Source organism: Callorhinus ursinus, unplaced genomic scaffold (genome assembly GCF_003265705.2).
Source record: "Callorhinus ursinus isolate GAN/ISIS: 27379988/994484 unplaced genomic scaffold, GSC_fseal_2.0 scaffold52, whole genome shotgun sequence".
Classification (NCBI taxonomy): Eukaryota; Metazoa; Chordata; class Mammalia; order Carnivora; family Otariidae; genus Callorhinus; species Callorhinus ursinus.
In genome coordinates, this window is record NW_027397114.1 from 174724 (window position 1) to 187589 (window position 12866).

Sequence of the window (12866 nt, forward strand, 5' to 3'; positions counted from 1 at the left end):
GTTTCCTTGTCCAAGGTAAGTGGCAGAACTGGATCGAACCCAGGAAGCCTGGAGTCTGTTTTCATTCTCAGGAGTACAGTTCCTGGTTAAAGGTTTATTGATGGGTCTACCCAAAGGAAGACCTCTTAAAAATAAGTAATAAGGTTTGTACTCCAAACCTCCGCATTTTGACTGGGTGTCTTTGGGTTGTGTCTGCTCTTCTCCTATGCCAGTTAGAGGAAGAGTAGAATAGGAGTATCTCCAGATGCAACTGACCACGAAGAAGCTGGTTCCCCTCCCTCCTTCTGAAGCGCAATACAGTTTCCCAAGAGGGCCCAAGGAATGTTTTTAGTTTAACAAGGTTAGAATGACTGTGTTCATGTCTTTCTGCTGCTTTTGCTATTTTAAACAGATAGTGCCAACATGTTCTTACGTTCTGTGCCATTCCCACCTACATCCCTGCGATGGATTGGTGATGTTATTTTCCCCAGAAACAGTGCCACTGCACTCCAACCATTTTGCAAGGGGAGTTAAGCTATTCTCATCAGGGGCCTGTTCAACACAACAGAACACTCTCCTTCTCCTACACAGCTCATTATCACTCAGACTTTCACTGCAGTCAGAAGGCTTAAGCCGAAATAGACTGGCCAGGCTTACTGGGGCCTTGGGAAAATATGCTTTGGAGGCTTACCTCATCTCCTCCGAGCAGTCACAGGTCTTTTTGTCATTCTGTGCCAGGCCAATCTTGGTACGCCCAATCAAATGTGTCCGTTTCTGAAAGTCAGGAAAATGTATTGATCAAGAGGATTTGCTTCTCTTAAAATCACGAGTGTTTTCTGAAGCCCATCTGTGAGCTATGTGTTGAGTTGGCGTGGAATCATCCGCCAGCCTGTGACAGATTGGATGAGCTTAGGCAAGTTACGGATTACCTCTGAGCCTCAATTCCTATCTGCAAAAGGGGTATAGCACTTCCCTCATAGTGCAGTCATGAGGATTGAATAAAACAAAAGTGTCTAGTTTATTGCATTCTGGCATATGATTGGCATCAAATAAATGTTAGCTTCCTTCCCATATGGCCAAGCTTTTAAAATTATGGTTATAGCCCACCTGCAGAGATTTTTCATGCAAAAACAACCTGAAGAAACAGTGTAGTAGCACTCAAAAAAAAAAAAAAATCTTGTGCATCTTTTAACCCTTAAAAATGGCCCCGGATCAACTGCTGGTCAAGGCTATGTGGTCACCGCAGGCTCTCTAATGATTTTGTGCCATTTGTAGCAAATGTTCTTTAAATATTCACAGAATTTCCTGAGACAGAGGCTGAATACTGCATGGAAAATGGTGGAAAAGGAAGAAGCTGGGCAGTTGTCCTTTGGTGCCCAGATGGGAACGTGTATATTCCACTTAGACCAAAGGCCTTTAGTTAATTGGACCCGCACTCTTTGGACAGCAGTTCGGTCACTATCTGCTGTTATGTGAGTGTGCCTCTTGGGAGACTCACCCACTAGACCAACTCTTAGTGGCTTATGAGAGAATTATTTCTAACTACAGTGCTATCATGTCTTCATCTCATGTCTTACCCAGTGATATTGTAGAGTCCCCTAGTCGTACATTCATTTAACGTATTTTTTGGGTATCAGGTATGCGCCATGGACTGGTCTACACATTGGGGATGATGCTGTAATGAAAAACCAACCAACCAAACAAAAAAACACAAAAACCCCTGCCTGTTGCTATGATTCTCTGCCCTTCCTCCCTTCAGCTGGATTCGAGGCCGGATATGTTTTTGCTGATCTGGTTTCTGGCACTCTCCAGATGCCTGTGTCTGGTGAACTCCAGTGCAAAGTATGTGCAGACAAGGAGAGAATGCTGCGGACCTAACTAGCCTTTCACCAGACGTCCCTAACTTTGTGCACAAGTCTGCTGGCCTGAGTTCGAGTTCCCTGCCTGATGCAGCTCTTGCCTTGGAGAACACTGAAGAAATTCATCATTTAAAGGGTCCCCTGTGCTAAACTCCGCCTGAAGGACAACGCTCTATTCAGCAGCGCATTTGTTCAAACCCATCAGGTTCCTTTGAAGCAGGTGTTACCTAGCCTCCCAGGCAGGAAATGATGAAGGAGAAACTTCTGTTTGGGCCAAGATGTTTTCCTTCTTTGTTTATAGCATCCGAGACGTCTATAGCGCCTCCTCCACCCCCTATCATTCACCACCACAATCCTGCCCTGTGTCAATACATGTGTTAGTGGCCAGGGGTACAGTACTGAGTAAGTCTCTGCCCTCCCTGGCTCCGCAGTCTCCTGGGGAGAAGGACAGACTGGAAACAAATTAGCAATTATAATGCAACATAATTACCGTGTTGTATTGGATGCTATTATTGGAGGAGGAAGTAATTAATTCTCCCCAGGGGGGTCAGAGTCCTCCCTACAGAGGCAGTATTTCAGCTGAGACTTGGAGGGTGAGTGAGGAATCACAGAGAGGGGCGAAGTGAGGGGGCAGTGGGTCGACACAGGGTAGGGGAAAGACAACATTCCAGGCATAGGAAGGAGCACATGGCCGGGGTAGGCAGAGTAGGCTCAGGAGCAGCATGAGGTGCCCTTGGGAAATGCTGCATGGGATGTGTGGGAGGGGAGGTGATAGTATCTATTCAGTGCAGACTGAGGGTCCCGTGTGTGTGTGTGTGTGTGTGTGTGTGTGTGTGTGTGTGTGTGTGTGTAAGATGATCTTGTATGCATGTGAATTTTTCTGCAGCAAACTTGTCATTTCTTTTGGAATCATCCATTGCTAGGTGTTATGTTATCCGGCACCTGGATTTTGAATAAAGAGGAAACCCTGGCCCCTAAGTATTAGAAAGGACATGGGCAGCTTGACTGGAGTCTCAGTTTATTTATCTTTAAAATGCAGATGATTATAAAAAAAAAAAAAGAAAATGCAGATGATGTAATAAGACTAACCTCAGAGGTTAGTGAAACATTATATAAATGTGAATTTAAAAATGAGCACCAATCTAGGGGCGCCTGGGTGGCTCAGTCAGTTAAGTGCCCGACTCTTGATTTCAGCTCAGGTCATGATCTCAAGGTGGTGAGATCGAGCCCTGCACCAGGCTCCATGCTGAGTGTGGAGCCTGCTTAAGATTCTCTCTCTCTTCCCCTCCCTCTGCCCTTCCCCCTGCTTGTGAAAATGCAGAACTCACTCTCTCTCTAAAAAAAAAAAAAAATAAAGAGCACCAATCTTAAAAAGTGGGCCAGTGTATTCCCAAGCAGCCTTAAATTGTCCAACTGTTTTAGAGGGGAGATTTGCTACTCAGTACCTGGGAGGGAGCTGAAGGTAGCTGCCCGACCTTCCTCTTCCCCTGACCTCTCCCTGGCTGGCCTTTACTGAGTAACCTTTAAGAGAAAGGTCCTTTGTGCAGTGTCTTCTCTCTCCGGCCCATTGGTTTAACTCGTTCATGTGGAACATCACTGGCAGGAGGCACCCTACATCTGGCTCAAGTTTCTCTTCACTCATCAGCTTTAGGAACTCGAGCCAGTGAGCTCTCCACATATGCCAAGCCCCGGTATGGTTCTTCACTGATGTGTTTTGGGGGTTGTGACCTGACAACTAGTGGAGAGGGAAGAGAGGAGCAAGTGATTTGGCTGTGCTGAACCTTGATTTCCTCATTTTTGGAAAGGGAGGACTGTGCTCTCAGCCTCAAAGGGCTCGGGTGAGATTATTTGCAAAAAGTACCTAACAAAGGACCCAACAGTCAGTGCTGAATAACATTCTCAATCATTCTTCATCAGAGGTGCTCTGAAGATTGTGAAAGAGCCCTTGGCTAGAATTAGGGCAAAGGGGTGCAGGCAGATTGCTCCCCTACTCAGCTCCTTTCACCCTGTGTGAATGGTGGCCCTATGCCCATCTGAGATTCTTGCTCAAGCCCATCTGCTGCCTGGGGCTTGTCCTACCAACCCTGTCTTCCCTTGCCCTGTTTTGGGGCCTGTATTGTTCTTATCCTCTCTGAGGAACTTGATGGCACTGTCTAATCTCTCTTCTGTCTCCCCAGCCCTGGCCTCCCGGACTTTGCTGCATCCGGGCCCCACCTCCCCTCCATTTCTGCCCTGTGCCTTTTTTTTCCTGGCTCCGACCCCTCTACTAGCCCTTAAATATTGGTTCCCCAGGGTCCTCCTCAGCCCTCTAACCCTCAATGACGTCACCCACATGCATGGTGAGGGTCTTTAGCCCCAAACTCTCCTGTCTCCCAAGTCCTTAAACCCATTCGCCCATTGGCTGTTTTCACATGGATGTCCCATACCCACCTCAAAGTCAGTATTTTCAAAGCTAAATAGGTCATCTCTTCTCCCAAACCCGATGTGCCTTCTGTATTCCTGTGTAAGCCCGCAGTATGATCATCTACACAATCACCTAAGCCAGAAACCTGAGAGTCCTTCTGGACCTCTCCCTCCCACACATGTATCCCATGTTCCGCCAGTTCACAAATCTCACACTCCCAGATCTGTCCCGAACTCTGTACCTCCTCCACAGGCACCACCTGAGTTGAAGCCCTTACCCGTTCCGTTCACTATGATTGCTCCCAGCAAGTCTTCTGCCATCCACCCCACCCCATCCACCTCATTCCTTCGACCTCACACACCTCTCATCTAGTCTCTACATTTCTAGCCAAGTGCTATTTCTAAAATGAGAATCTGGTCTGATTCTCTAACATAATTCCCCTTCTCTTTCAGGATAAGCTTAGTGCTGGATCTGGTACCTACTTACCTGTGTGGACTCCCCTCTTCCTACTCCCAGCTACCCTCCAGCCAATCAGAAGGCCTGCCATCCCTCAAATATGCCACTGCTTTATCATGCCTCCGTGCCTCTGCATATGCTGTTCCATCTTCCTGGATGCCCTCCCTGCCCTCACCTTCCTCCATCCACACTGAGTATCCCTATTTAAACTTCAAGTCCAAATTCAAGTGTTACCTCTTCCTGAAAGTCTTTCCTGACTCCGCTGGGCTTAGAAGGGGCTCCTCCTTCACATTCTCCCAAGGAATTCCACTGTGACAGTTGGTAATCGCACTGTATTGTGTTCATCTGTTCCCCACCACAGCCCTCAAGGTAAGAGTTTTAATCTCTGTACTGCTGATCCTTCAAAGAGCTTCTTGACACATTGGAGCTACTTGGAACATGCTTATTGAATACGTGAATGAATGAATGATTGCACGAAGACTTGATGGTCACTGGCATTGAAGGGAGCATTTGTTGATATTAGTGCTGAGAAGACAAGATCCTGGAGATCAGGCTGTCGGATGTGTACGGACATCTTCACAAATGACAGCAGAGAGGGAGCCTTGAGCCAGGCTCACCTCCAGATAGCCTCCCTCCCGCCACCTAGTGTCTGTCTGGGCCACCTCGCCCTTCCATCTTAACAAAGTTCAGCTTGAGCAAAACAAAATTAATATGGTAAAACTTTTTTTTTTTTTCATTGCAATGCTGAATGAAAATGACCCACACTCCTTGAGATTACGGGCTCTTTGAGATTAGCATGGATGATCAAACACTGACCCCGCCTCTTTCTTACAATGCCGTTACCTGAAGCATCAGAGCAAATGATAACACCTTACAGGGTGAAAGCTACGTCAAACCACCCAGATCAACCAGGAAGCAGAAGGAGCACCAGTTTCCAAAGACCTGAGGTCCCATTCTGGCCGGGATCCAGCCAGGATCACTAAAGTCCTTCCAGCTTTAATTCCCAGGCTGCAGAGGACCGTGGACTGTAGCCACACACACACCCAGGTGATTCTGAAGAATGCTCTAATAATAACATCTTCTAGCTTAAGACATTCCTCTTTGGAAGTGTCCAAGTGCCTTCACGGCTATCACCCTGCATTCTTTGCCTGTTTTCTTGGGAGGCCATTTGGTGGCAAATGTTTTAATTCCTCTGTTACAGTTGGTAAAAGTGAACCTCCAAGGAGTTAAATAATAACCCAAGATCACACAGTGAATTGGAGATCAAGCCAGAACATGCACCCGGGCAAAAATAACTTCCGAATGGCCACTTTACTAAGCCTTCTATGAAACATCATCTGCTCTTTATTTAAGTCTGGGGGAACATTAAATTTGGGAAAAAAGAATAGAAGCATAATTAAAGGATCTGGCAAGAGAATATAAAACCCAGAGGGAACAACTCATTCCTTTGTGTCTTTTTTTTTTTTTAGCTGCTTGAGCACACACATGATTTTTCTTATTCCTTATTCCCAAATGTTCTTTTTATCTTTTTTTTTTTTTAAGTCAAATCTTAAAGCGCTGAAGCTGAGACCTTTGAGCACCTGACTTCCTTGGGGCCTGACCGTCCCTCGATTTTCCCTGCGAGGGCCTGACCGACCACTTTGACCCTGTTCTTATTTTTTAACTTTTTATTATGGGAAATTTCATATTTACACAGAAGTACATAGCAACTCAACTCTAAACAGAAAGACACATAATGCAAAACAGGAAAACCTGAGCCTAAGGATGCATTTCCATCACAGGAAATTGTGACCCATCCTTCCCCAACTGCACCGAGGTAGGATGAGCTCAGGACTTGAAGAATACCCACATCCAGCTTCCCCTCCCCTGAACTGCGTGGTTGTTGGAAAGTCATGCTGAGGGTTGGTTTCTTCACTTGCAAAATAGGAATGATCAAACTAACCCCACAGAATGGCTGTGACCATGAACTGAGACAATGTCTGGGAATAGGTTTTATAAGTTATGAAATGCTCTTAAAATGTGAGATCTTTGTACTATTTCGCGGAGCCCTCAGAGCCCTGCCATGCACCGCGTGGTTCACATGCTCAGGAACGTAGACAGAAGGCTTGCATGACAGAGCTCTGCCAGAGCCACCCTCTGTTCAGACTTGGTCCTGAACCTTCATCTTACGTCATTTTGCTTTTCACCCACTTGACTACCAACTGTGCTACCCACCACTCGTTTTCCTCCTTCCTTTGAGGACAGTTTGCCCATCAGTCTTGTCTTCCCAGTCTTTATCTCGGCTTCTCCGGTCAACTGTCCTATGTTTCCATCCAGACTAGACCAACTTGGGCTGCCTTTGTTTAGAAAGCCCTTCCTCCACGTGGCACCTGTGATCCTCTTACTCTAGTAAAATCCTGATTGGTAGCACCTACCCCCCAGCAATCAGGACTCAGGCAGGAATCGGCATGGGCTTAGGAAGGAGGACACGGACGGAAGACCCCTCGCAACAGACTCAGCCTCTCTCCTATAGGTCGAGGAGGGACCTGCTCTCTTTAGAAGGTAGTTTAGGGACGAGTGGTGAACAAGAGGAAATCCATGACCCAATGGACCTTATGTTCGGGGTGGGGGTGGGGGGGGAGGGTGCTGACTATAAATGAGTAAATATACAAATAAAATTAAAAATAATATTAAGATGGGAAGGAAATAATGCATAGTTAGGTACTGGCAAGAGACTGGAGGTAGGAGTGGCTGATTAAGATAGGGTAGTCAAGGTCATGGGATATGGCTTTAGTTTTGTAAGTGCCCTCCCCACCTCACCTTATCGTGAACAAGGGAGCTAAGAGCCCCACTTGCTACCACTGGCAGCCATCCCATACCCTGAGGGGAGCTAGTTATAGAATAAAGCCATCACTGTCGATAACAGAGCAGAAAAAGGAAAAAAATCACCTCCTTGGTGCTATGGGTAAGCCACCGTATCGTTGAACCCTAAAGTCCACCTGACTCTGAACCTTCCAGTTAGGTAAGCCAGTAGCTTCAGACCATTTTGATTGGGTTTTTCAATGCCCAACAACCAAGAGTGTTATAACTGATGCATGCCTCTTGTGGGATACGATCCCCACCCCAGGCAGCTCATCTATGCAGACACATATAGCTCTTCCCATGAAGATGCTGAAAAACTGAAGTTTCTCCATCATCTTACATTTCCAGGGACACCATTTACCCAGGTGAGGCACTTGTTAATGTGCCTAACATATTAATGATATTTGACAAATGTCTGTTGAACTGAATTGATTGAATAAGCCAGAGTACTGTTTAAAAGGAGAAAAGACACAGGCAGTCCTAGTCTCCCAAAAGGCAAGGACATTCCAGAATAAGACTTCATAGTCCTTTCTAGGTCATAGAAAGCTTTCACATACCTTACGCCATTTAACCTTGTACTACTCCGGGGATCATCATTTTATGAAGAAATACAGACTGAGAAAGGTCAAGTCAGGGCCATGGCAATTAGGTGACAGTCAAAGGTACTCTGACCCCCAGTCTCTCACTCATTCCTGGATTCTGAATTACCAAAGAGGCGTACATAGGCGTATTGACCTTAGAAAGCCTCATCTGGAGATGAGGACATGGCAAATGTGTTTGTCCAGACTCAGCCAGACATTGGAGGGGCCACATATTTGTGACAGGAATACGAGAGCCCTTTTCTGTGTTACTTCCACCAAAGCTGACTGTAAACCTTATTGACTCGTGGGAGAGCAGGGTAAAATCTTATATAGCACCTTCCTCCCATCCTTTCCTTTATCATGCTGGCAAAAAAAAAGTTGCACTTTTTTTTTTTTTTACCGTACAATTAGTATTATTTTAAAAAACTTTACTTCACTTTTAATTAACTTCTAACTTCAGAATAATTTTCAATTTACAGGAAAGTTGTGATGATGGTAGAGTTCCCATATATCCCCACACCCAGTTTCCTCTATAAACATCTTACATTAAGATGAAATACTAGTCACAATTAGTCAACCAAAATGGATAAATTATTATTAACTAAAGCCTATATTTACTCAGATTTCCTTAGCTTTTATCTAATTTCCTTTATTTGTTCCAGGATCCCATCCAAGCTATATTTAGTCATCCTGTCTCCTTAGGCTCCTCTTGCCTGTAACAATTTCTCAGACTTTCCTTGACAGTTTTGAGGAGTACTAGTCAGGTATTTTGTAGAATGTTCCTCAACAAGGATTCATCTGATGTTTCTCTCATAGTTAGACTGGGGTTAAGTCTCCTGGGGAGGAATAATCACAGAGGTAAAGTGCCATTCTCATTACATCACACCAAGGGTACAGACTGTCAACGTGACTTATCACTATTGATGTTGACCTGGATCGCCTGCCCGAGGTGCTGCTTGTCAGGTTTCTTCACTGTAAAGTTTACTCTTTTTTTTTTCCTCCATACTATGTTCTTAGGAAGGAAGTCACTTAGGAAGGAAGCTCACATGGAGTGGAGACTTCTGTTCTACCTCCTTTAGAGCAGAATATCGAAATAAATTATCTGGAATTCTTCAGTGATATCTGGCTATTCTACTCATTTATTTATTTGGTCGTTTATTTATATCAGTATAGATTCGTGGATATTTACTTTATTCTTTGGGTATGAATACTATTTATTTTGTTGCTTAAATTGTTCTAGCTCTGGCCACTGGCAACTCTTTCCATTGGCTGACTGCCTTTTTTTTTTTTTTTTTGGAGGAGTAGTACCAATTTTCTTTCACAAATATTGTAGAATAATATAAATAAAACATCACAAAGTTTATACATATACACTCCTACACATCTTTAACCCTTCACTTATTTTCATTTTTATATTTACATGTCTTTAAATATGAGTTTTGAATTGTTTTAAAATTTAAATATCATAAGATTTCTTATACTATGTATAATTATATAACATCTGATGGTTGTATCATACTCCTATCGCATGACCTGCCAATATTGACTGTAATTTTCTTACTTCCTAAATACCAGATTGCCATGTTTTTTTTTAATTTGTGCTAAAATACACATAGCATTAAATTTACCATCTTAACCATTTTTAAGTGTACAGTTTAGTAGTGGTAAGTACATTCATGTTCTAATGCAACCAGAAACCTTTTCTTTCTATAGCAAGACCAAAAACCTATACTCATTAAACAATAACTCCCCATTCCCCATACTCCTAACCCTTGGTAACCACCATTATACTTTCTGTGTCTATGAATTTGACTATTCTTGGTACCTCATGTAAGTGGGATCATACAGCATTTGGCTGACTGTGCTTTGAACCCAAACATATGGTCTTTTTTTTTTTAAGATTTTATTTATTTATTGGAGAGAGAGAGCACAAGATCACGAGCAGGGGGGAGGAAGCAGACTCACCTCTGAGCAGGGAGCCCGACTGGGGACTCGATCCCAGGACCCTGGGAACATGACCTGAGCTGAAGGCAGATGCTTAACCGACTGAGGTTAAGCATACGTTCTGATGTCTTTTTACCTAAGAGCACAAAGCAAAGAATCAGAAGAACTGAAGTTCTCCTCCCCCACCGCTGCATCTCTATCACAGATTTCTGTGTCACTTTGGTCAGATCTCAACTTGTCTCTCTTTTTCTTCACCTGAACAGTGAAGTTAACACCATCTGCTTTCCTTCACCTCTGCTGTGGCTGTGAAGCCAAAACGAAGTGATAGGCAGGGACTCTTGAAAATTTAAAACAAGACAAAGGAAAGCATGCAAATACATCACTTTAAATCTCTGCTTCCCCTCCCCATTCACATCTGTAGAGCCTTACAGTTCAAGAACTCCACCAGTATTTTCTGAGGGAAAGAATGAACAAGTGTGTGAGAGAAAGCACACATGCTTCCCGAGTTGTAGCAGTGGATAAGCGATGGAAGAGTGGATGCAGCCCAGGTGTGCCAAGAAAACATAGTCTCTCCACCCCTGCTCATTTCAGAGCAAGTTCACAAACCTGTCAGGTGGGCTTACGATGTGCAAACCCTGGCTTGGGAGAGGCAAGGATGCATGACACAGAACATACCGTCAAGAAATTTACAATCCAGCAGGGATCCAGACATATAAACAACACATTTATAGAAGATTCAGGGGTATCAGAAATGCATCCCTATTTTGTGATTTTCTGTAACTTGGCTTTATGTCTCCATCCTCCCCGGCCCCTCCTGACTGAATCTTTAGTCGAGCCAATTCCAGGCTGGCTCAGTGAATTCCATGTTTTCTTCTCCTCCTTCCTGGGACTTCCTAGGGCTGTGTCTCAGTTCCGAGAGTCATGTGCTGAGTGGGGAGGAGAGGTGGGGGGAGGCACTGAAAACCTGGGTGTCACCTATCACCATTATGTCCACCTCTGCCTGATTCTCAGGTGTGCTTACCTGCGGTGTGGTTGCCTGTCCATCTGCTTCATCGTAACACAGACACCGTCAGGATCCACCCGCTGGCTATCTGTCACTGTCCGCCTTGGAGTTCAAGGGAAATCGGGAATTCTCCAACACTGCTTTGGAGCCTAAGAAACTGTGAGTGGCTCTTCTAGACCCTCTGTGCTCTCAGCCTCTCACTTAATCATCCCTACCTTCTGCTCTCAGACCACAGGATATGAAGAACACCTGCGTGGGGGTTCCTGCCCGGGTCCCAGGCAAGAATCAGGGAAGGGTTCCTCTACTCTTGCACCCTCACACTTTCCTGGGGACACTCTCCTCCTACTCCCCTTTGAAGCTGATTCTGGGAAGGGCCCCTTCTCGGTGCACTCATCCTCTGCTTTCACTCGAACCTGTGGAGGTTCTTCCTCTTGGGAGACAGAGGTGGGCAGAAGGGAGCCTAGCTCGGCAAGTACTTTGTTTGATCTTTGCAGCTCACACCTGGACTGTGATGTCAGTTGTAAGACCCAATAGCTTTACCGTGGTGGTCTTGCTTTTTAGCTCCACCTGACTCCAGAAACCTTTTATCTAGCAGCCTGTATGCAGAAATATCACGAGAGGGTAAGAGAAGAGTTGGAGGGGAAAAAAGACGGATGTAGTGGTTGAGAATACACTAGAACGAGTGGAGCGTGTAAAGGAGCATTTTCTCCGTCTAGGAATGGAACGTGAGGAAGAAAGCAAAACAGGAAGCAGCCTGTCCTTACCAGCAGGAACCTTGTCCATGAACCGAGTTCCCTCTTCTTATGCCTCTTTAGGCAGTGTAGACTCTTGTGTAAAGGAGGTGATCCCTCTTCTAGTCCGTGTTGGTGACCTTCTGAGATGAAATGATGATAAGCCCGTAGGTTCGCCTAACTTGTCACAGTTTCCTAAGCGTATTACATCCCTTAGTGCATTTGGTCGGCACAGCCCCATGAGGAGGGCAGTTGTTACCACCCCCGCTTAACAGATGAGGAAACTAAGCTTCAGAGAGGTTAAGAGACTTGGCCTGAGCAAACCAGAGAATGCCAACAATAGCCAGAATGTACAACCTTGTTTCTAAATCCTTTGTGAGGGGCACCAGCAAAGGTGTGTCTCATCACCTTTGGAGAAGGAAGAAATGGGAAGGCAAAAGCCCACCTCACTCCTAGGGCTTCGGAGACAGGGCCGTGATGTGACAATGAGAACAAAACACCCAGTTCAGTGTTAGCACAGGGCTGCCTCATAGGCCCACGGAGGGGAGAGTCACAGAAACAAGGAGTACGAGTGTGGGACCAACAAACATTTTCTAAGTGTCTGTTAGCATTGGATGATGTTCCAAGTGCAAGGGATATAAAAAAACGAGTAACAAGATTTTAGAAGTTTCTTCTCTAGTAATGAGATCCATGAACAAGTGAAATGCAATCTTACGTGAGTCTTAGAGATTCACACAGAGTTTGATTCAGTTTAGAAGAGGGATTGGTCGGTCAGTCCTGGGAAGAGGTGGGAAGCTTCATAGTGGGAGTGCCTCTTGGGCTGAGTCTGAAAAGCAGTTGGGTTCTGACACATGGATGGGGAGACAGAGTAATTGAGGGAGGGGAGGTGTCATGGGAAAGGCCCCGAGGCGTGAAATGTCATGGAATATCTTAGGAAATGCACTGCTGGGTAACTGAATCATTATGTGCAGCAAGGGATGATGATGGGATATAGTGATGAACTTGGAGAGAAGCTAGTTCATAGAGGGCCTGGGAAGCCATACTGGGGGTCAGAATTTGGTCCTCTAA

General features: G+C 45.2%; 1 protein-coding gene across 2 annotated transcripts in view; it reads left to right on the forward strand.

Moving 5' to 3' along the window:
* MMD (monocyte to macrophage differentiation associated) overlaps positions 1-12866 on the forward strand; it is a 72730-nt gene that overhangs the window by 29910 nt on the left and 29954 nt on the right. For both annotated transcript variants that reach the window (XR_012375519.1, XM_073883701.1), the window contains exon 7: positions 11076-11226. Coding sequence is in view for 1 of the 2 variants with exons in the window: in XM_073883701.1 (XP_073739802.1) it covers positions 11076-11226 (151 nt within the window). In the remaining variant the exon portion in view is untranslated. The remainder of the gene's footprint in view (positions 1-11075; positions 11227-12866) is intronic.